The 22,884-nt window shown below is 38.5% G+C and overlaps 1 protein-coding gene across 1 annotated transcript in view; it reads right to left on the reverse strand.

Annotated features, from left to right (window-relative positions):
- DNAH7 (dynein axonemal heavy chain 7) overlaps positions 1-22,884 on the reverse strand; it is a 312,828-nt gene that overhangs the window by 221,626 nt on the left and 68,318 nt on the right. Inside the window, exons 16-19 of the mRNA XM_074967796.1 lie at positions 16,094-16,240; positions 14,357-15,042; positions 7,788-7,974; positions 374-567 (exon numbers count right to left, since the gene is read on the reverse strand). Of these exons, the coding sequence (XP_074823897.1) occupies positions 374-567; positions 7,788-7,974; positions 14,357-15,042; positions 16,094-16,240 (1,214 nt within the window). The remainder of the gene's footprint in view (positions 1-373; positions 568-7,787; positions 7,975-14,356; positions 15,043-16,093; positions 16,241-22,884) is intronic.

Here is a 22,884-nt window from a genome sequence, read left to right on the forward strand (position 1 = left end):
CAATGCTTAGTATCATCACAGGTTTCCCAGTCCCTACATCAAGCTCAGTCCTCCATAGGTAACAGCAGGAATTCTATGCTCTTTTTCTAACTTAGCTTTCAGTCTCTACCTTCACTCTCACTTTACTGAATTGCTCTAGTGTGCAACCAGGATGACAAGTTTGGCAAAACATACTGAATTTAATTAATACATATTTTAAAAGTAACCACTTTTGGTTTGGATTCTTCCTTGATAACTCAAGTAACTTGTAGTTACTTGAGATGCATAAGTCTCAGTGAATAAAATGAGAGCTCTATGAATGGAGCAGCTACAGGATCATACCCTTAAGATGCATGTATTAGGAGCCTCACACATATATCAAATATTACTGTACCGTGTAGGATCTTTGGTCTCTGAAAGAATCTCAAGGAGTTCATCGTTAGATAAGAAAAAAAATCTGGGGAAGAAAAGGCGCTTCTTTTCTAAGTATTCATTAAGTCCCTTAAGAATTAGTTCCAGCAATTCATTGCACTTTTTCAGCTTTTCCAACATCTTGTCTATCATCACCACTGTCAGAACATGTCTGTCCTGAAAAACAAAATGAAATTATTCCACTCAAAAAAGGTTGATATCATACTGAGTAGTTTGCCACTCTGACATGGAAAGAAAAATCTGGAACAAAGTTACCTTTGAAGTACTCTCTATTTTGTTTGAAATTTTGCTTTAACCCATAGCATTATCTAGTGCATATTTTATTCTAAATGTTTTATGTTAATCTTCTTTAATATCTGATTTTTTGAAGCGGGTGGGTTAATAGAAGGTATTAAAGTGAATTTTTCAATCATCCACAATTACTATATGAAAATACAATCCAAAACATAGGATCCAATTCTAAACTGATCTACAGCTCCATAGTTTCATTGACTTCAATGCAGCTACATATATTCACACCAGCTGGGGATCTGGCCCATAATCTGTAGTCAGCCTATATAATTCACTAACATAGAAAATCAAACAGATGCCGTTAGATAGATTTTTTAAGAAAAGCCTCTGGATAATTTTATGATCAACTACAACGTAGATCATTACACTTTGTGACACTCTGTAAGACAAAGTCACATCCTGGAACCCCCATATTCACCCTGGTGATATGATTATATGTTTTGTACAAAGTATATCTTGTGAGGTATCATTTTAAAAGTCTTGATCTGTTGAATATTAATATCTTATTGCTGTGCCCGGCCAATGGGGGCTGAGGGAAGTGGCGGCTGGTACATCCCTCGGCCTGCGGTGGCGAACCCCCATTGGCCTGCGGTGGCGAACTGCGGCCAGTGGGAGCTGCAATTGGCCGAACCTGCGGACGCGGCAGGTAAACAAACCGGCCCGGCCTGGCAGGGGCTTTCCCTGAACAAGCGGCATCCCAAGTTTGGGAAACACTGTCCTATTGGATTGTATGTACTATCATTGTTTGTGAAGTTATGAAGCATTGCTATGTGTGTTAATGAAATATGTTGTGAGGTTGAGAGATGCTCACAGCCAAACTTGCAACAAAGTACCAGCCAGATGTGCTGATGGACCATTAAAGGGAATCCACGCTCCCATCCCAGAGACTTCTCAAAGAGAGCAAGTATGCAAGAGAGACTGTTTGACCAATGAGGACTGCCTGATCCCCACATCCCAGCAAAGATCTGTCCAGCAAGCTGGAAGAGAATATAAAAGAGGGGAAATGACATCATCACCTGGCCTTTCTCCACCTTCAACGCAACACCTGGAAGAATGTCCGGAGGACAAAGACTTCAAACTGGAGAAGGGTGGTCCCATGCTGGAAAAGAGTCCCAGCCTATGTATTGAGGATCTGTAACCTGCTTGTACCATCTGTCAGGGTAAGACACTGCTTGATTCAAATCTTATTTAGTTTGTAGAACGAATTTATTTTTATTTTTTAAGCAACCAACTTTGATCCCTATGCTTGCTACTTATAATCCATCTTTCTATAGTTAATAAATCTGTTTTATATTTTACCTAAAACAGTGCGTTTTGGCTGAAGTGCTTGGGAAATCTCAGCTCAAGTTTACAAAGGCTAGTGTGTGTCCATTCCATATTGAGTAAATGGTGAACTGGATACTGAACTTATACTGGCCAGCCTTCTGGCCAGTGCAAGACAGTAAAATTCTGGGTTGCAAGGCTAGGGAGCTGGAAAGAATTGGCTGGAGCCTCTATTGTTGGTTCATGAGTGGCTCGGAGAGCATTCAGGTAACACAGTTGGGTGTGTCCCTGCCTGTGGATGTCTGTGTAAGTGCAGTGCCTATCATAGCTTGACAACAGCATCACAGTGTGAGAGGGATATCCCAGGCTGGTGGGACAGAGGATTCAGCGGTCCCACAGTCCAGGTTGCACCCTGGGGATCCCATCACACCCTTTCTAAGAGGGTAATCAAATCTCGTGGTTTACAGCACCAATAGATTTCTGCATAGATCAGAATTCCTTTTATCCCTTGCGTAAAACATTACGTACACTCTGTCAGAAATACTGAGATGGGGAAGTTGTGGGTGGCAGGTGTTTTCCTACCTATGAAGGGTCAATATGGTTAAATGTCAGAGTTAGAATACCAGACTTGATCACCCATTACTAAATATTAAAGGGTGCTGTTGCTTTTTAAAATATAAAACATAGAGAAATATTATAGGGTTTTTTCACATTCTGTAATGTGTAGCAAGAGCCACTGCTGAACATGAACTGAATTTCTTATTATATTTTTGTTCTGTATAGAAGATAAAATAATTCATGTCAGGCATTTTATCGAGCCCTTTCTAAATTAATCCAGAATTTCAGCAAACAAAATTAATTCAAATGCTTAGTAGAGCTACTGTAATTATCTGAGTTATCTAATTTACCATAAATGAAAGAAAATGAGAGGTTTTGCAGACTTGTTAGTTCTAATGAATGTTATACTAATTGCAAAGAATGTGAAGTTGCTTGTGCATCAAGATCTATCTTTTAATAGGTCTTATGGTCAATGTATAAGCCAAAATAATACTCACCAAATACCAGTCTTTAAAAGCAAATTAAAAATCTAAATAAAAAGCATTAAAATTATCCCATTCCAGTTAGCAATTATTTTGACCAGACATTTGAGTACTTGCAGTCTACCTACCTATGAAACACCAAATTAGTTGGTTATAGGTTTCAGAGTAGCAGCCGTGTTAGTCTGTATCCGCAAAAAGAAAAGGAGGACTTGTGGCACCTTAGAAACGATCTCTAAGGTGCCACAAGTCCTCCTTTTTTTAGTTGGTTATGTAGTTGATTTTGTTAGAAAGCACATATGCATAATACCTGATTATAATGTTCCCCTGTAAATGAAGTATACTTTACATGAGCAAAAAAACAAAAACAAAAAATACCTGAAATTACTTGGCATTCTGTTATTTGCACCTTTAATTATATCAAACCAGAACACAATCTGAATTAAATAACTATTCATGCTTTTCAACCCTATAAAGATAAACTGAGCTGTCAAAATTCAGACACAGCTAATAATTGGTTTTATAAGACAGCATTTAAAAGTGCATATTTAAGTACACTCTATAAAACTGTCAAAGAATAAAGTCTTTGGTTTCCTTTCTTAGTATGTAATCATCAGCAATTTTTCTGAGTACAATTGATCTTGCAATTCAAAACTGAATGTTGCCAAATGTGAGAAGGGAGATCTTCCCTGGTTATGTTTAGATTCTTTTCATATGTGAAAAAGAGGTAAGACAAAAATAAACATTTCAACTTTCAACATGGGTTTCCTATCTACAGTTCCGGGGAATCATCAAGAATAAATGAGAATGCCATTGTTCTTACACATTCAAAACATCAGTGTCACTTGTTTGATCATTTGCAGGAAAAGAAACTGTATTACAAACATAGTGGTTCAGCTAAACTAAGTGTACATAAAGAGACCTGTTACAATAATCATATGCCAACAACTGTAGTTCCTATAAATTACTTTTAATTAAGACTACGTTTTAGTCATGGGTATTTTTAGTAAATGTCATGGACAGGTCACGTAAACAAAAATTCACAGGCCTATGACCTGTCCATGACGTTTACTAAAAATACCCCTGACTAAAACTGGGGAGGGGGGCGCTGCAGATGCTGGGGAGCTGGGCACAGCCCTAGGGAAGCACCACTGGTGCTGGAGAGAGGGGTGTAGGTGCTTGGGGGGAGAGTCACGGGCCGGGGGGACACCACAGTGCAGGGGAGGGGGTGTGGCTGGGGGGGGCACTGTGGGTTCTGGGGAGGGGGGCGCGGGTGATTGGGGGAGAGTCACGGCCCCAGGGGGGCGCCGCAGGTGCTGGGGAGGGAGGCACGGCCTGAGAAAGCACCACAGGTGCTGGGGAGGGGGGCACAGGTGCTGGGAGGAGTCACAGCCCATGGGGCACACGAGTGTGGGGGGGTTGGTGGGGCTGGGGCAAGTCCCCTACCCAGCTCCTGGGAAGTGGCGACCCCAACTCCCTAGCTCCACATGCTGCCTCTGCTCCGCCCCAAGCCCCGGTTCTGCAGCTCCCATTGGCTGGGAACCATGGTCAATGGGAGCTATGGGGGCAGTGCCTGGCTGCCAGCAGAGGCAGCATGAGGAGCTAGGAGAGAGGAGTCCCCCACTGCAGGTAAACAGCGGCCCCAACCCCAAATCCTGAGCCCCCCCCACACAAACTCCTGCTGCTGGGGGGCAGGATGTCCCGAGACTGCCCCAGCAGCAGTCAGTGCGACTGACCTGGGGGCTGCCCGAGCTGCTCAGGCGGCTCCTAGGCCAGCCGCACGGTGCTGCCGCAGAAGTCACGGAAAGTCACAGAATCTGTGACTTCTGTGACCTCCATGACAAACAGAGCCTTACTTTTAATCTACCATAGACTTTTGTCTCAGATGTTTTAGCACAATCTTGAATTTCTTCCCCACAAAAATTTAACACTCCTCTTTTCTAGTTATTTAATTTATGAAAAGTAGAAATTAAATCACAAAGTACTTTCATTCTCATATGTCTTGCTTTAAAAAAGATATGTTAAAGATGCCTAATCTATGATTATTCAAATTTGTGATGAAAAGTGAGGCAAATAAAAAAAACAGTTGTATTACCTCTCACATCAATTGTATAACACAATGGCATCTAAAGGCAAAAAGGCAAGGAGCAGAGTCAAGTTTAGTATTGTGATTTAAGAAGAAACATTCATATTCATCGTGGAAGTGCCTTCTTCTAAACCATAAAATCACGACACTATATTTCTGGATACAGAGTGCCATCTTCTGGGAAAAGATTCCTTTCTGTTTAATGATTATGAAACTTCAGAAAGATTTGAATATTACGTGGTACAATGGGTTATCACAATGCTCTGAAAAATATACTAAATATAAATGGATGAGTCTGATTTTTGTCATTGCAAAATATATTGCATTCCAATAGTTATTTATATTTGGTTCCCACCTTAGAACCAGAAATTCCATATATCATCAAAATAGTAATTTCCCATAGAATTACAGGACTGGAAGGAACCTCAAAAGGTCATCTAGTCCAGTCCTCTGCACTCAAGGCAGGACTAAGTATTATCTAGACCATCCCTGACAGGCGTTTGTCTAATAGAATTATAGGACTGCAAGGGACTTTTAAGATTGGATTTTTAAAAGCAGGTTAGACAAACACCTGTCAGGGATGGTCTAGATAATAATTAGTCCTGCCACGAGTGCAGGGGACTGGACTAGATGACCTCATGAGGTCCCTTCTAGCTCTATAATTCTATGATTCCACAACCTCCCTAGGCAATTTATTCTAGTGCTTAACCACCCTGGCAGTTAAGAAAGTTTTTCCTAATGTCCAACCTAAACCACACTTGCTACCATTTAAACCCATTGCTTCTTGTCCTATCCTCAGAGGTTAAGAAGAACAATTTACCTCCCTCATTCTTGTAACAACCTTTTATGTATTTGAAAACTGTTTTCATGTCCCCTCTCAGTCTTCTCATCTCCAGAGTAAACAAACCCAATTTTTTCAATCACTCATAAGTCATGTTTTCTAGACCTTTAATCATTTTTGGTGCTCTCCTCTGGACTCTCTCCAATTTGTCCACATCTTTCCTGAAATGTGGCTCCCAGAACTGGACACAATACTCCAGTTGAGGCCTAATCAGTGTGGAGTAGAGCGGAAGGATTACTTCTCATGTCTTGTTAACAACACTCCTGCTATTACATCTTAGAATGATATTTTCTTTTTTTGCAAGAGTGTTACACTGTTGACTCATATTTAGCTTGTGATCCACTATGATCCGCAGTACTCCTTCCTAGGCAGTCATTTCCCATTTTGTATGTGTGCAACTGATTGTTCCTTCCTAAGTGGAGAACTTTGAGTTCGTCCTTATTGAATTTCATCCTATTTACTTTAGACCATTTGTCCAGTTTGTCCCATCACTTCAGTCATGGGGGTGAAATGAGGGGTGTTAACCCATCACTTCACTTTGAATGGTCCCTTGAAATGCGTTAACTTCTTATGCGAAACAATCTGGTCCATCTTATATTTCCAAGACCTGAAGAAGAGCTTTGGGTAAGCTTAAAAGCTTACCAATAGAAGTTGGTCCAATAAAAGATATTACCTCAAACCCCCCCCCCCATCTCTCTAGATACTCTATTTTTTTACTTTGTTATCATTGTATACCTTATCAATATAACACACGTTAAATTTAATTAAAAGATGGCAGCATGTGAGATCCTGATGAAAATGTGTAAGGGTGCTAATATTCTGAACACTGTTCATATTGGGAATAACTTCAGAAGCTGCATGACTGCCAATTCAGAAAAGAGAAATATATCCCAAATAGAATTGCTAGGAAACTCAGAAAATGCCTCATTTTGTACATTATACTGCAAATGCTCCTCCCAACCTGTTGCTCAGAAAACAATCATTGGAGTTTGTGTATCCCTACATGTTATATATATTTGGGCTTTTTTCAGGATATATATCCTGAAAAAAGCCCAAATCAAAATACTTTTTAGACTATGATACATATATGTTAACATTTATCCTGATTATACAGTGGGTCTCAAGAAGATACACAAAGGTTTTGACCATGTAAAAATGGAACTTCACACTTTCACCTCCAAGCAGTAATTTCACAGTCAGCACAATTTTAATGGAAAGAAATGGATATTCATATATCTTTAAAAGATTTGACAATACAACGAATTTGTTACAAAGTCAGGTGGAAAACAAGCATTGGCAATGTCCCCATACCACGGAAATCATTAAGGCTGAATATAGATTTCTCTTTTAATTTATTATTTATTTCCTGATAGTTAACCGGTTATTTCCCTGATGTACCAAGTTCGTAAAGCATGTATTTCCTTCTTGAGCTACAGGGGGGCTAAGATAGAATATTTGATGCAGGTTTATCATCTGGGGTTTTAGAGATAGAGATATTGCTCCTGTTCATTATGTGATTAGATAAAACCCTTTAAAATGAGCAATGCACAGTTTAAAATGCACAGTTTCAGTATACACTTAGGAATGTTATAGCAGTCAGTCTTTAGTGCTGAAAGAAGTGAATTGTTTTTATATTATTTTGCTTTACATAGTGTTTAAATTGTTTAATTTTACTTGTCGATATACTGTCCTTCTAGATAGCTGAAACAGGTTTGACAACCAACATTAACAAAAAAAAATAAAGAATCAGGAAAAGAGTTAGTATGAAATATACAGAACACATTTTTATCTCGCCAGAAGCAATTTTCTGATACATACTACAAACATACCCACTTTTTCTTAAGAGAGTTGTCATTACCTGCAAGGCAGATTTCATTAGATCTTTCCAGGTTTTATCCACAGCGGTGAATCGCCTACTTTCCTCGGGCATCTGAGCCATAATATCAGGAGAGCTGAAAATTGGCTCCAAATACAGCCAAGTAGCTTGAACCTTCAGCCATTCATCCAGGATTTCCTGTACCAACAACAGCTTTCCTTCCCATTCCCTATAAACAAAAAGCATTGGTTCATCGATTGTATTAATACTAACATTAAATCTTTTTACTTAGAATGTTAAGTTGTAAGACTTTTTTACAAGACACATACAAATTACAATCACTGAGGACCAAAACTGGATAACATAAATAATAACTTCAATTTATAAAGTACTTGCCAACATTATAAGTTTTTCTTCATATTAAGGATAAATTATGGTGACTGTTCTCCAAAAGTACAATAGCTTTTTTTTAACACAGATCCTTATTCCTCACTTCCCATACAATGCCTTTGCAGGCAGACTGGGGAGTATGCTCTTATAAGCAAGAAATATATGCAACTCTTAAATGAAGGATGCCATCTTTGGTCAAAATGGGTATATAAATATTGAACTACAGTTTCCAACAATTAATTATTTGTGACATGGGTCCTAAACAAGGCCCAAAAACTGATGAAACAGAAATAACTCAACTGGTGTAGTTTGGCTTCTAAATAAGGACTTGATCCAAAGCCATTGAAATCCATTGGAATATTTCCATTGATCTGAGTGAGTTTTGGATCAGACCCTGAATGAGGATCTATGTACTTTCAGGAATGTTACCGTGAACAGAACTCACAGTTTCAGTATGTGCTATTACATTTACAATAAGGAAAAATTAAGGAATAATGTACCCCACAACACACACACAACTGTACATAGTCTGCAAGTCCACCAAAAGTGGTTTTTCTGTTAATATCATAAATCATTAGAGAATGAGAACTCAAATTCTGGTAATGTCACTGAAACCCTATTATGGAAAAACAGCCTTAACCTATGTACAGAATATTTTGGGCATGATCTGGAGCCTCTGCTCTTTTGACTTCATTGGAACCACACACATAGCAAAGCTATGGGAATTCATAGATCTCATAGATTTTAAGAGGTTACATAGGAACATTCTGTTCACCTAGTTTTCATTACATAGGCCACAAAATTTCAAATAATGATTTCTGCATCTAACCCTGCAACTTGTGGTTGAACTAGATAGTTTCTTTTAGAAAGACATTAAAAGTCTTCATTAAAAGACTTCAAGTGTTGGAGAATTTACTACATCCTTTGGTAATCTCTTCCAATAGTTAATTATCCTCACTGTTAAAAATTTGTATTTTATTTCTAATTTGAACTTTGTTGACTTAAATTTTCAGTCACTGAATGTTGCATGCCTTTGTCTGCTAATGAGACCTCTAATATTGGATATCTTCTCCCTTTGTACACATATTGACCGCAGTTAAATTCTTTGTAAATTTTCTCTCTGATAAACTAAAAGGATTTGAGCTCTTTTAGTCTCTCATTATATAGCACGTTTTCCAGACCACAGGTCATTCTTTTAGCTCTTCTCTGAACTCTTCCCAATTTTTCAACATTCTTCTTAAAGTGCTGAAACCAAAATTGGGTCCAAAATTTCAGTACTCGTCTCACCAATGCCATAGGAGGTAATATTACTATTAGGGCTGGTCAAAACTCAAAATTTCCATTTTGTGGGAAATTCTGACTATTCAAACTTTGTTTTCATTCCAAATCAAAACAAAAGCAAAATAGTATCAAAATTTTCCACAAAATGGAAATTTAAAAAATGTGTTTCCAAAATTTTATTGTAGACAAAATTTGATATTTTGTTCTTAAATGAAATGGTTTTTAAATTTATTTTGTTATTATATTTACATTATTTCATGATGCCTGTAGTAGTAGTGTATAATATGACAGTTCATATCATGTCATATTGATATAACAGCCAAAATATTATTTTAGTTTAGTTTTTAAAAATACATTAAGAGCAGCTGTTACTTAGTACAGATTGAAATATCTTGCCTTATTTTCTAGATCAAAATGTCTCCTGGTTGTGTTGTAATTAAACAGTTTGCCACTAACACAAAAGATGTCAGTCTGTACTAAATAGCAGTGGTCCTTGATGTTTTAAAAAAAATAAAATGTAAGAGTAAAATATGTTGACAATTTCATATCATATGATGACTTGACATAACATGTCAGATTACACACTACTACTACTGACATGTCATGAAATAATGCAAACATAAATATAAATAAAAACAAATTAAAAAAACTGGAAAAAAATGTTTCAAAATAAAATTTGAATTTTTCCCCCAAACTAAATTTTCAACCACAAATCTGTTTATAAAATATTTGTTTTCATGGGAACTTTCATCCAAATCAGTATAATTTCATACACAAAAATCCTTTTTCTCACAACTGCATTTTGCGATGGCAAACTGTTTTGACAAAAAATTTCCAACCAACTCTAATTACACAAATGGTATTAATACCCTGCCCTATATTTTGTGGGACCCTATGTGAAATGACATAAAAGTGGACCACATCTAGTTTCTTAATTCATCCTATACCACTGGCAGCTTTCTGCCTGCATCTGACCTCTCCACCCTCCAAAGGCTGTGACAACCTCCTATTTCACCTACTCCAGTAACTTCTCCATCCAGAAGGTGGAGACAAAAATGCAATTTTGCAAGTAAGGAATCAGGGAGAGCAGTTAAAGAATTCAATCTATCACAGTTTTCTGCCACCAACATCGGACAGAACTGCAGGAAGGAATCTGGGATTGTACTCTGACAAGTGAGCCAGAGTTATAAATGTTTTCCTGTATTCTTGGAAAAGGGGGCTTTATGTGGGGTTACACAGGTCTCACAGACCTTAAAGCCTACACTACACTATTATAAACCTTGTCAATGTCATCAACACCATGAGATGGAATTACAATGTTATACTGTATGCATGGACATTTCTTTCACCGTTGAAAGCACCACAGAAACACATCACAATAAATAGTAAACACAACACACATGCGTCATTGGCCAGCACACGTCATTGGTCTTTCTACACAGTTCACGGTCTTCAGAGCCTTGAGAAGCGCACCTTTCTGTACATGCCATCCAGTCAGCCACATCATCAAAATACTTGTTGCCGGCATTCCCTACATCTGAAACCATAAAAGTTTGCTTTGGCAATCTTCCTCCACTCATCCAACCCATATGTCCCACAAACTCAAGTTATCTTCATCTGATTGTCTTGATGATACCAGATATCATTCTGGTTATGCTGTAAATTTAAATGATTGCCTCCTCATTAGTCAAGTGTGAAATATACCTAATGTGCAGCAATCACTTGTAGCATTTCAATTTGAAGGCAGAAAGTTTCTTAACTTCCTGTTTCCTTCACGTCTATGTCTCATCTGCATATAGCAAGATGCTGAAGACAAGAAACTTCGGCAATTTCATTTTACACTTTGTGGTAACACCTTTGCTTCTCCAAATGTCTGAGTGTCTCCAGACCAGCAGCTGTGAGTCTAATTCTATGTCAGATCTCTAAGTGATGTTTTATGTCCCTTGTAATCATACTACCCAGGTATTTGAAGTGCTCAACACACTCCAATGCCTCCTCAAGATTTGGGGAGGAATATCTTCACCTCTTCAAAAGAGATATCACCACTGTCTGCGTCTTTTTGCGTGATACCTTTAGACTTAATTTGTCTACTCCCCCCACTACTCTTTCTAGCAGTTTTTGCACCTCTTCTTGCAACGAGCCAATCTGGTCACTATCATCAGTGAAATAAAAATGACTAATTTTTTGTCCATGGATTGGGACACCGTTCTGAAGGTTTTCATCAGTGGCTCTTCTTAAGATTTCTTCAAGATGACAACTGAAGAGGGTTGGTGATAACAAAGCAGCTCTGGCTATCAACTATCCTCAAGGCAAACCAATTACTTTGCACATGCCCCACAAAAAACAAAGCCATCACGCTTCCATAGAGATTTTTGTATCAGACTTCGTACATTTTCACCAAGTCCCACCAGCCACAGGATTGCTCAAAGAGATTTGTGCCATATGCTGTCAAATGCTTTAACTAAATCCACAAAGACATGGACCACCTTCCCATCATTCTCCAGCACTTTCTCAGATAGCACATGAAGATTGAATATTTGCTCCACTGTATCTCTTTTGGTCTAAACCTGGCTTGTTCTTCAGCCAGAAAGTTCTCTACCTTGGATGCAATTCTCTACAGGATGATGCGCAGAAGTATTTTCTAGGTGTGTCAATAATGAGATTGTGCAGCAATTTCCACAAACAGCTGGGACCCCCTTTTTAGCAATAAAAACCATCAGTGACTGTGTCCAAGTCTTGGACCATCTTCCAGATGCTGAAATCACATTGGCAAGCTTATGATACACCCAGATGAGTGCCTCTCTTAATTAATTCCGCTATGTTATCCACTCCAGTGACTTTATTGTTTCTCAGTGTTTGCAGTGTTTCAGTGTTCGCACCACATCCTCAACTTCTTCAATAGGGATAAGTCAACTTCTCCAGTAGATTTCCTTTGCCTCTTAAACTTTCAGCTTAGAATTCATTTGTTGCTTTGTATAGTTCTCAGCAATACCTGCCACAAGTGCTGGGTGAAACATTATAAACCTTTTAAAAGAGTCTTGAAGGTTGGTAGGCCTTCCTACTGGCATTTGCCACAAAAGAGTTCTGTATATCTATGCACTGTCGTTCAAGTCACTCTTCTTTTGCCACTTTAATCAGTGCATCAACCTCTTGCATTGTACTGGAATATTGCTCTCTTGCAGTTTCATCCATCTTCTTTTGTGCTCTTAGCTTCCTTCATTGACCACACAACTCAATAACTATCTCCGTGATCCAAGGGTTCTTTGTAGGATCTGTTTCCCCAGGAGTTTATTCACAGTCTATAATGCAGAAGATGTTGTGCTCTGTCTGATCTACACTACCTATGCAGAGGTCAGCAGTTTGAACAAAAGCTGCAAGCATCTTCCTAAATTCCATTTGTGTTTCACAGATTTTCTGTTTGTCGACATTATAGCAGACTCTGAGGGTACTTGCTAGTTATTTCTTGCTTCACAGTTTGATCTTCATGTTGGCTATAACTAGGTTATGATTAAATAGGTCAGCCTTCTTGAAGGACTGAATCCCCATCACACCAGAACACCATCTCTTCAAGACCATGATGAATTTGATCTGGTTCCAAGTCTGCAAAACCAGCAATATAAAAGTCCTTTGCCTTCACAGTTTGTGCTTGAACAAGGTATTCATTAATACTATGTAATTTCCAGTCGCAAATTGCATGAGCCACTGTTTGTCTTGCCCTACCCCAATCTCCAACACAGCTGCAGCATTCTGGGTAATTCTTAGGACCAATACTATATGTACTTTATGATATATGTAATTATAAATAATTATTGTTTAATATATTTCAGTGGAAATTTTCATTTTTTTTGACATTAAGAGAGAACCACCATTATACTACAATAAATCAGGAATTCCATGATGAATATTTGACATTATATATATTTGTTGAATGGGTCAACTCAAACAATATTTTTCAATTTAATATCAAGTAAGGATGCTCAAAGATTAGAAGATTCAATTTAAGTTTAAATATTTTATTTACATATATCATTGTAAATGTAAGATTTTCATGTTTTTTCCAATGTGTCTAAGCCTGCTGGCTTTAAGAACAGAGCAAATTATTTACTGAGGAAACTGGGTAGGAATTAGGGAAAAAAACAAGGCGAGAGTGTAAATAATTTTGTACTTGTTTTGGTTTTTCATTTTCTTCATTCCCTTTACGTAGAGTTTACTGACTCCAATTTATTTAATATTCAGAAACATTACAATTTAGGTAAAGATAACACTTTTCCCATTGGCCCACTACTTTCCCAATTATGCAGCCATTATTTATTATTAGGCCTTGTCTACACTGCGGAGGGAGATCGATCTAAGTTATGCAACTTCAGCTACGTGAATAACGTAGCTGAAGTCAGTGTACTTAGATCTATTTACCGCAGGGTCCACACTATGCTATGTCGACAGGAGAGCATCTCCTGTCAACTCCCCTTGCGCTTCTCATTCAGGTGGAGTACAGGAGTTGACAGGAGAGTGATCTGCAGTCAATTTAGCAGGTCTTTACTAGACCCGCTAAATTGACCACCAATGCATCAATCGCCGTGCGTCGATCCCCCGGTAAGTGTAGACAAGCCTGTTGAAATAAATGGAATGCTAGGCTGCATCTTGTACATTTGGCAGCACAGCATGTGCATCCTAAATGAACATATTAAAAGCATCCACCAGCTATCAAGTGGTTAAGCAGTTCCCTCACTTTTAATTAAAAGTAAAAACCAGCTATGTGGAATTAAATACTGGTACCAGTAAATGGTTTTAGCCCTTTTAAAATGAGATTACCACCCTTATTAGGGTGGATTACCAAAACACACAAACATACTATTCCAATCATATCTTTAGGTTAATGAGAATAACTCATTTTGACTTGTTAAAGTCACTGGTGCTTTCTATTAGTAAAAACATTTTACCTTATTTTTTTTTCATAAGGCTTAATGAATGGAGATCCTCTCATGGTTTGTGTTTTGACAATGTGGTCATCCAATAACATCTGAATATCATCCACTGATGACAAAATATAGGTTCCTGTTTCTCTATAAGAAAGGAGGATAAATTCCATTGTATCCCATTCAGATATCATTTTCATCATGGCCTTCTCAAGTGAATGTTCTTTGCTGGCTGCTTCACTGATAGCCTCAAATTTATCCAAGTATGGATCAAGTTGCATATCAATATATGAAGAGACAGTTGAGTCTTCTGAAGGATTCAGTGAAAACCCAACAATTTCTGACATGGCCTCCCAGTGTCGTTCTTGCAAACCAGGGTTACAAATCACCTGGATTAGAGGAAGATGTTCTTTGAATTCTTCCACTTTTGCTTTAATCTTTGTTGTCACTGATAATGCATTTGGGGAATCATGGAAAGTTTTTTCTAGTTTATATAGTCCACGCCAATAGTTTCCTACATCTATCTCTACTTGGTCTGGATTCACCTTTGTGAATAATCCTTCCATCCAGTTTCTGTGTTTGGTAGTGAACTCCACAGTCATATCATAGAGACGAAGATATGGGTTAAGAGTGTCTTGGATTTTCTTACGCTGAGGGTACTGAGAAGCTATCCATCCAAAGGCCTCTTCTTCTGCATTAAACTGATCAATCTGTAGAGGCAAAAGTGAGGTATGAAATATAGAACAATTTGTCCACACCCACAAACCATTTATACATTAATATTTATACATATATATTAATAGAAAACATCTAACTGTATATTACAAAGATTTAAAGATGATAAAGAAGCAAAGATTTTTAAAAAATCTAAAATACAAGGACATGCCTATCTATATAAATAAAATCACAGTATAAATTAACAAACAACCACCCTTAATCACCTCTCTCAACCCATCACCATCAGTGATTCACAAAAATAGATGAGCATTGAAGCATGCTCTTAAGGTCAACAAATTCACACTCGGATGCAAGACTAAAGAGTGAGCAAGTTCCAGAGTCAAGTATCTTTCATAGAAAACACTCTACCACCAGCCTCCTCTCTTTTAAAATGAGACTGTCAGCTCCAGCTTTGTATTTCTCCAGTGCTGGGAAATACTCGGATAACATAAAACTAGCAATATCTATAGAGGATATGTCAGAGAACAGGAAGAGGCAGGGAAAGGCAAGACTAGAGCACACAGCACTCCATCTGATCCTTAGCTGGCACAGCAGTCCCTAGGAGACAGTTTAATATGAGCAACTTTAAAGAGCTTTTAAAGATCAACTTTAAGATGCTCTAGATTATACTGACAGGCCCCATCGGCCAGACAGAGGCACAGAGAAGAGAAGTGACTTGCCCAAAGTCACCCAATGGGTGACTGAGCCAGAAATGGAACCTGAATCCCTGTCCAGCCCCCTCTCCATTGCCTCCACCGAGATAGGTGTTATTACTATTAAGGTAACAGCTGATCATTCCCTAACAATTACCACATTTGCCAGCACAAATTAGAATAGCCATGATGCTATAATAATGGGCCCTAGAGACTTGTTCAGACCCTTCAGTATCCAAGATCAGGGAAAATTGGTAAATATCTTACAGAATGAAGCAGCAGTTGAATTGCCAATAATTTTTACTACTTGTCAATAACTGTTTCACCGTCAAAGCTTTTAATTTTATACAAATTCATCCATTTACATTTAGGACAAATTTTAAATCTATACCTTATCAGCAGCCACATCCAACTTTGTATTCAATGCCTGAGCTTTTTTTAGATATCTGTTGACTTCCTGAACGTCTCCAAATGTGTAAAATTCTTCAACTTGCTTAGAGTAACTCTCCAATTCCTCAACAAATCGTTCACAACGTATCTAATAAAGTGACATATAATGTTAGATACTTGGGTTCAAGAGGTATTTCGCCTCCCTCCCCCCACTCCTAAGTCCCACTGAAAATCAATGGAAAGTCAATAGCACTTAGATCCTAAGTGTCTCGGTCACTTTTGAAAGTGGGACTTAGCTGTCTAAGTCACTTAGGCCTTATGTGCTGAGTGGAGAACACCTAAATACCATTAAAAATCTGAGCCTTGGTGTATGTTATGTTAAAGTATCAGTACAGGTCAATGCCTGTGACAGAATATAAAACTATATGGACCATTTACTTGATCCAGTGTAGTAAATTCTATGCCACCTTCTGACTAATTACCATTTTCTTAATTTTTGAAAAACACCAAACATATATGTGGAAAGTATGATACTAAGATCTGATTTTCAGTTTTGGAATCAAGTCTTGTGCCCATAATGCCCCTTTCCAATTACATCCAGATTCCAACCAGTGGTCACCAAACCTAAGAGTTTGCATCACGTCATGCAAATTCTTCAAGTACTCCCACTGAAGTCAGTTTGTGGTCCACACATTGGTTTACCAGACACTGAAGTCAACTGGACTACTGCAATGAGTAATGTTTTGCAGTCTTTGTGAACATACAAATAATGCACCCACTGAAGCAATAATACAACTGACATAAATTAAAATAATCATACTTACTTTAAATATTGATAAATAAAACATTCACTGTTTACTTTTATGTGAAAAGGTTTTCCATTTCTAACCTGCATTTATGCACTACAAAAATCAGTGACACCCTATAAAACCTTGTCAATAGTATAAAGAAAAATATTCGAGAGATAAAATACTATATGTAAAATAACTGATTTTTTAAAAGTACAAATAAAATAAATGTGGTCCACAGTAAATCTACAGTTACAAAATTGAATTATTTTAAAATGATCCTAGAAGCAATATTCACTTTTGTTATTGAATGTAGATAACTTTCTTGACAGAACTACATTAGCTTTTTATTACAACTGGCATATTTCTGTTGACGTCAGTGGGGCTACTCACATGCTTTAAATTAAGCAGATGCACAAGTATTTTCAGGATTAGGGCTTTAAAAGTTTCATGCATATAACTCTCATCAACATCTATGGAGGTTCTGTACAAAGAAGGCTTACAGGATTGGACCCAAACTGTGAAATATGGTTTAGATTATATAAGTCATTCATTATGTTGGATCATATTAAAGAAGTTCTGTATTAAAATCACAAATGAGTTTGATTCCCCATAGTTTAAATTCCAGGGTATTACTAATTAAGAGGTCTCTTGGGTTTTGGTACTGTTTCTCTCCCTCTATGTGTGAAACTTGCAAGCTGCTAATTGTGTTAGTACATTCTAAGACAGAGTCTGTTCTCAAAGCAATTCACAGAGACTCAAAGCAATACTCTAACGACAGAAACAGCACCCAGAGACTCCTCGCCCTTTTGTTGTATTAACAATTGTGATTAAAATAGAGATAGAGGATGTATGTGGATGGATGCTTGGTGTGGATAATAACTGAATGATCAGGGAGGTGCCAGCCTAAGAATCCAGTGTCCATCGGCTGAAGAAGGCGTCAAGTGGAAATAACCAGAGGACCCCCGGAGGGCAGACTGGAATCCACCCAACAGCCTCAAGAATGGGAGAACCAAAGAACAAGATAACATCTAGCAGCACGGAGCCGTCAGGAATGTGCCATCTGCTGATTGATTCAGCAACAACATGATGAAGCAATTCCCACAGACTGGCCTAGGAAGAAATTCCTATAAAAAGAGACTCTAAAAAGTGAGAACTTTGGGGTCTGATTCTGCAAACCAACTTCCAGGAGCATCAGATGAGCATCTGACAAGGCCCTGCTCCCTCCTCATGTCCAGGCCACCTGGCCAGTGGCTTGGCATGAGCAACTCTAAGGCTGGTAACTATGATGACAACCTTGCAGAACCTGTGTGTGTGTGTGTGTGTGTGAATGTGTGAATGTGTGAATAAATATGAGATTGAATGGAATGTTATAGCTATAACTAACTGCTTACTATGATAACAACCTTGCAGAACCTGTGTGTGTGTGTATGAATGAATAAAGATGAGATTGAATGGAATGTTACAGCTGTAGACTATGATTCTTTCTGTATTCACAATAAATGTGGTATTTTGCCTTTTTCCCTTTAATAAGATCCTGCTGGTTTTTAATTTATTGGTACAACATTTTGGTGGAGAATTGCGAAAGGGGGAATATTGGTAAAAAACCTCAGTTATTGTAAATATTGGTGTGCACACTGCCAGCTCTAGTGAGCTAGGCATTTCTATTAGGTTAACCAGACCTGCTGGCCTCCGAGAAGGTAGCAGGGGACCTGCTGGCCTCCGAGAAGGTAGCAGGAAAAACAGATTAAACCAGACCTGCTGGCCTCCGAGAAGGTAGCAGGGGACCTGCTGGCCTCCGAGAAGGTAGCAGGAAAAACAGATTAAACCAGACCTGCTGGCCTCCGAGAAGGTAGCAGGGGACCTGCTGGCCTCCGAGAAGGTAGCAGGAAAAACAGATTAAACCAGACCTGCTGGCCTCCGAGAAGGTAGCAGGGGACCTGCTGGCCTCCGAGAAGGTAGCAGGGAAGAACAGATTAAACTAGACCTGCTGGCCTCCGAGACGGTAGCAGGGAAAACAGACTAAACCAGACCTGCTGGCCTCCGAGAAGGTAGCAGGGGACCTGCTGGCCTCCGAGAAGGTAGCAGGGGAGAACAGGTTAACCGGACCTGCTGGCCTCCGAGAAGGTAGCAGGGAGAAATAGGTTAACCAGACCTGCTGGCCTCCGGGAAGGTAGCAGGGGACCTGCTGGCCTCCGGGAAGGTAGCAGGGGAAAAACGCATAGATTAAGCTATGATTTCAGAATCTAGGCTATGTCACTTGCTAAGTAATACCAGCAGTGACAAAGAGATTGAAATATCCATGTTAAGATGTTTAAAAGAAAACAGGGTAAGCCAGTACCAGAGGGAGGAATGGAGTCAGAAGGAACTCCAACCTCACCTTTTGTTAAAGAAATTACACCTTTTAAACAAAACCTTCAAAAATTTGGGCACAGTCCTTGGACTAAACAAGCCCTAGCTGATCTCTGCACTATTTCGGACCTGGAGGATAGATTGGCTCAGTATATCCTGATATACAAACCTTCTAGTGCTGCCAAAAGAGATGCAGCAGCAATTTGGTTGTTGTGTGAGGCATGTAAGGATTCTTCCCTCCGCTTGTCTTCATGTAAAGAGGAAAAGGCACAAACGGAAAAGGGAGCAGACAATTGGAAGGTGCTGGCTACAAATACCCAAAGCCAGCTGAAAATAGTGAAAGAGGCACTCCAGGAATACAAAAAGAGTGAAAAAGTTAACTCTGCAGAGGCTGGAGGGAGGCAGCTAAAGGGGGAGAAGGTCCTATGTATGGCACCCCCAGGCATAATTACAAAGATAAAGAGTTAAAAAAAAAAAAAAGTTAACTCTGCAGAGGCTGGAGGGAATTAAGCAGCTAAACTTTGTGAAAATGTTAAAAAGGAAAAGTGTTAGAGAAAGAGCATTCTTGGTTTCTTTGCAGCCATTCTGAAAGAAAAATGGGCCCTTTTCCAAAGGAATGTCTGTAAATTAGCCAGGCAAAAATAAACTATCTGATTAAAATCATTTGACTGGACAATTTAGTCAAATTTGCTAAAAGAACATAAAAGGGTTCTATTGGAACTTAGCTGCCTCAAATGTATAAAGGGAATGTAAGATGTAAAAAAAACCAGAGCAGTGTGGAAGGGATGTTAAAGAAAATGTGTATGTATCTATCTCTGTGTGTGTAAATATGTAAAGTTCTAAGGACCAGTTGGTTTTGTTTTTGTTTTAAATAATGCCACTAAAAATCCATTTGACTCTTTAATTCAAAGTTGCAAAACTGACAGACCTTTTTGCTAGACACAGGTAATTAGTGTTGCTTGGCTTTTGGATTTGGCATTTAACCCTTAAAAGGTAACTCAATGCTTTACAAAATTTAAAATGTTTTTAAGTTGTGGCTGCAGCAGGGCAGTCAAAATCAGGAGAATATAAAAAAAAAAAAATCTGGATTCTTTTTGTTTGTTTGTTTTTGTAACAAAATAGCAGATGAGAGTTGTAGTAAAAAAAAAAAAAAAATTAAAAAAAAGACAGTGCCTATCTGAAGCAACCGCAGGGGTGAGGTGCACAAAACAAGAAGAAGCAATGTTAGAAACACTGAGTCTTAAAATGGCTCTGAGTAATCAGACTGTCACTTTGATAAAGGTACATGAAAACTCTGTAAGCAAAAAAAAAAAAAAAAGAAATAGTGACACCTTATGTAAAAATGGATCTGGATAATGTTATAGAAGTTAAACTATGGAAGGAATGTGCATTTGCCCCAGAACATGTGCAGGGTATATTGTAGAAGGGGCAAAAGAAATGCAAAAATACCATGCTACTTAATTAAAATGCCATTAGGGCTCCAAAGGGAGCCACAATAGGTTGGGTTTTCTTTTTCAGATTGCTGTGTGTTTTGGAAGCAGAAGTTAAAAGTAATCAAAACTCTGGTGAAAGTTGACTGTGTCCCTTTTAAGATAGTCTCTGAGCTGCTGATGGCTTTAAATCCAAAAGCAGGAAGCTTCTGTGAAAATGCAAATTACCTAAATGATAAAGGAAGGAAAGAACTAGCAGCACAAAGGAGCTGCAGATAAAGGACATACCTGGTCAGCAAACAAATTGTCTAAATAAAAGGCATGGGATTACAAGATAATTTTAATAAATTTAATGATAATAAGTACCCCTGCAACAATGTATAGTCTGTATGATTTTTGGAAAAACCCTTTAAGGTTGTATGGTAATGATGCTTCTCAGCTATTACCTGTAAATAAACTTAAAGCTTAACACAGCAGGAAAAACATTATAAACTTGGTCTGCTGTATAAGAAGGGAAACTGAGGTACCCCACCTCAGGGATTTAATGACTAAATAGTGGAATAATTTCCCCATAACCCTTAAAAGATAAAAGCCATTGAAACCTGGCCTGCCTATAGAACAAAAACAGGAAAATGTGGGGGCAATTCCTCTGTTTTGCCTGCAATCAGCAAGGGTATTTGTAAAAGAAATATTTTAAGCAATAATCTGCCACCCCAAAAGGGGTAGAAACATGTTCTTTTTGTCTTTCAGAAAATCAGGAAAAGCTGATGCCAGCTGAAGAGCAACCCAATACTATGAATCTACTAGAAACTGTGTTTTGTGTTCTATGTGTTGTCTTGTGTTTTGTCTTGTTGCTAGCACCGTTGTGTGTTTTTAAAAAAAAACAAAAAAAAACTAAAGACCTGCAGGTAATTAAAAATAAATTAAGCTCTCTGTCCCAGCTACAGGACAGCCTGACACAAAAACAAGTACATGCCAATGTAGACTTGGTCCAAATTGGTCTGGGTAACCTAAAAGCCCGATGGAATCTTTGGCAATGGCTTAATACTACCACATGGCTTATGCATAAGAAAAAAAAAAAATTAGAAATAGGAAACTACACAGCCATAGCTATGGGATGCACTGAAATGCAGATACTTGCACTAGCTACTTTGGAACACAAATGTTCTGGGTCATATTGGGAAATATTAAGGGTTTGATGCATTTGTTAAAAAAGAAAGAGATCATTGTTTGACACTTATTAATATGAATGGATGCAATATGTTTCCAGTATTGTGAAACCAGACTTGTTAATGGGAGAAATTGTTGTCAAAATTGCACACCAACAGTCCCTGGAGGCAAAGGTATTGAAGGTTAGCCCACTCCCCATATTACACATGGGATCCTTCTGGCTACCCTGGACCTCGAGCCAGTGGGCTGGGGAGGGAGGGAAGCTATTGGACACTAGAAGTTGTACCGAATGGACTCCTCAAAAGTGGGTGTGCCTCACCTTGCCTGTTGCCCAAGAACCTTGTAGTAAAGATACATCACTAGGATCATGTATGTGGCATGAATTGGAATCACAAACTCAAATTGCCTCACAGTACCTTCTCTTGAATAGGCTACATAGAAAGTGACACTGACGATTATAAATCTTAGTGTCAAAAGGGGGATTATGTTGGATCATATTAAAGAAGTTCTGTATTAAAATCACAAATGAGTTTGATTCCCCATAGTTTAAATTCCAGGGTATTACTAATTAAGAGGTCTCTTGGGTTTTGGTACTGTTTCTCTCCCTCTATGTGTGAAACTTGCAAGCTGCTAATTGTGTTAGTACATTCTAAGACAGAGTCTGTTCTCAAAGCAATTCACAGAGACTCAAAGCAATACTCTAACGACAGAAACAGCACCCAGAGACTCCTCGCCCTTTTGTTGTATTAACAATTGTGATTAAAATAGAGATAGAGGATGTATGTGGATGGATGCTTGGTGTGGATAATAACTGAATGATCAGGGAGGTGCCAGCCTAAGAATCCAGTGTCCATCGGCTGAAGAAGGCGTCAAGTGGAAATAACCAGAGGACCCCCGGAGGGCAGACTGGAATCCACCCAACAGCCTCAAGAATGGGAGAACCAAAGAACAAGATAACATCTAGCAGCACGGAGCCGTCAGGAATGTGCCATCTGCTGATTGATTCAGCAACAGCATGATGAAGCAATTCCCACAGACTGGCCTAGGAAGAA

This window comes from Natator depressus, chromosome 11 (assembly GCF_965152275.1).
Source record: "Natator depressus isolate rNatDep1 chromosome 11, rNatDep2.hap1, whole genome shotgun sequence".
Taxonomy (NCBI): Eukaryota; Metazoa; Chordata; order Testudines; family Cheloniidae; genus Natator; species Natator depressus.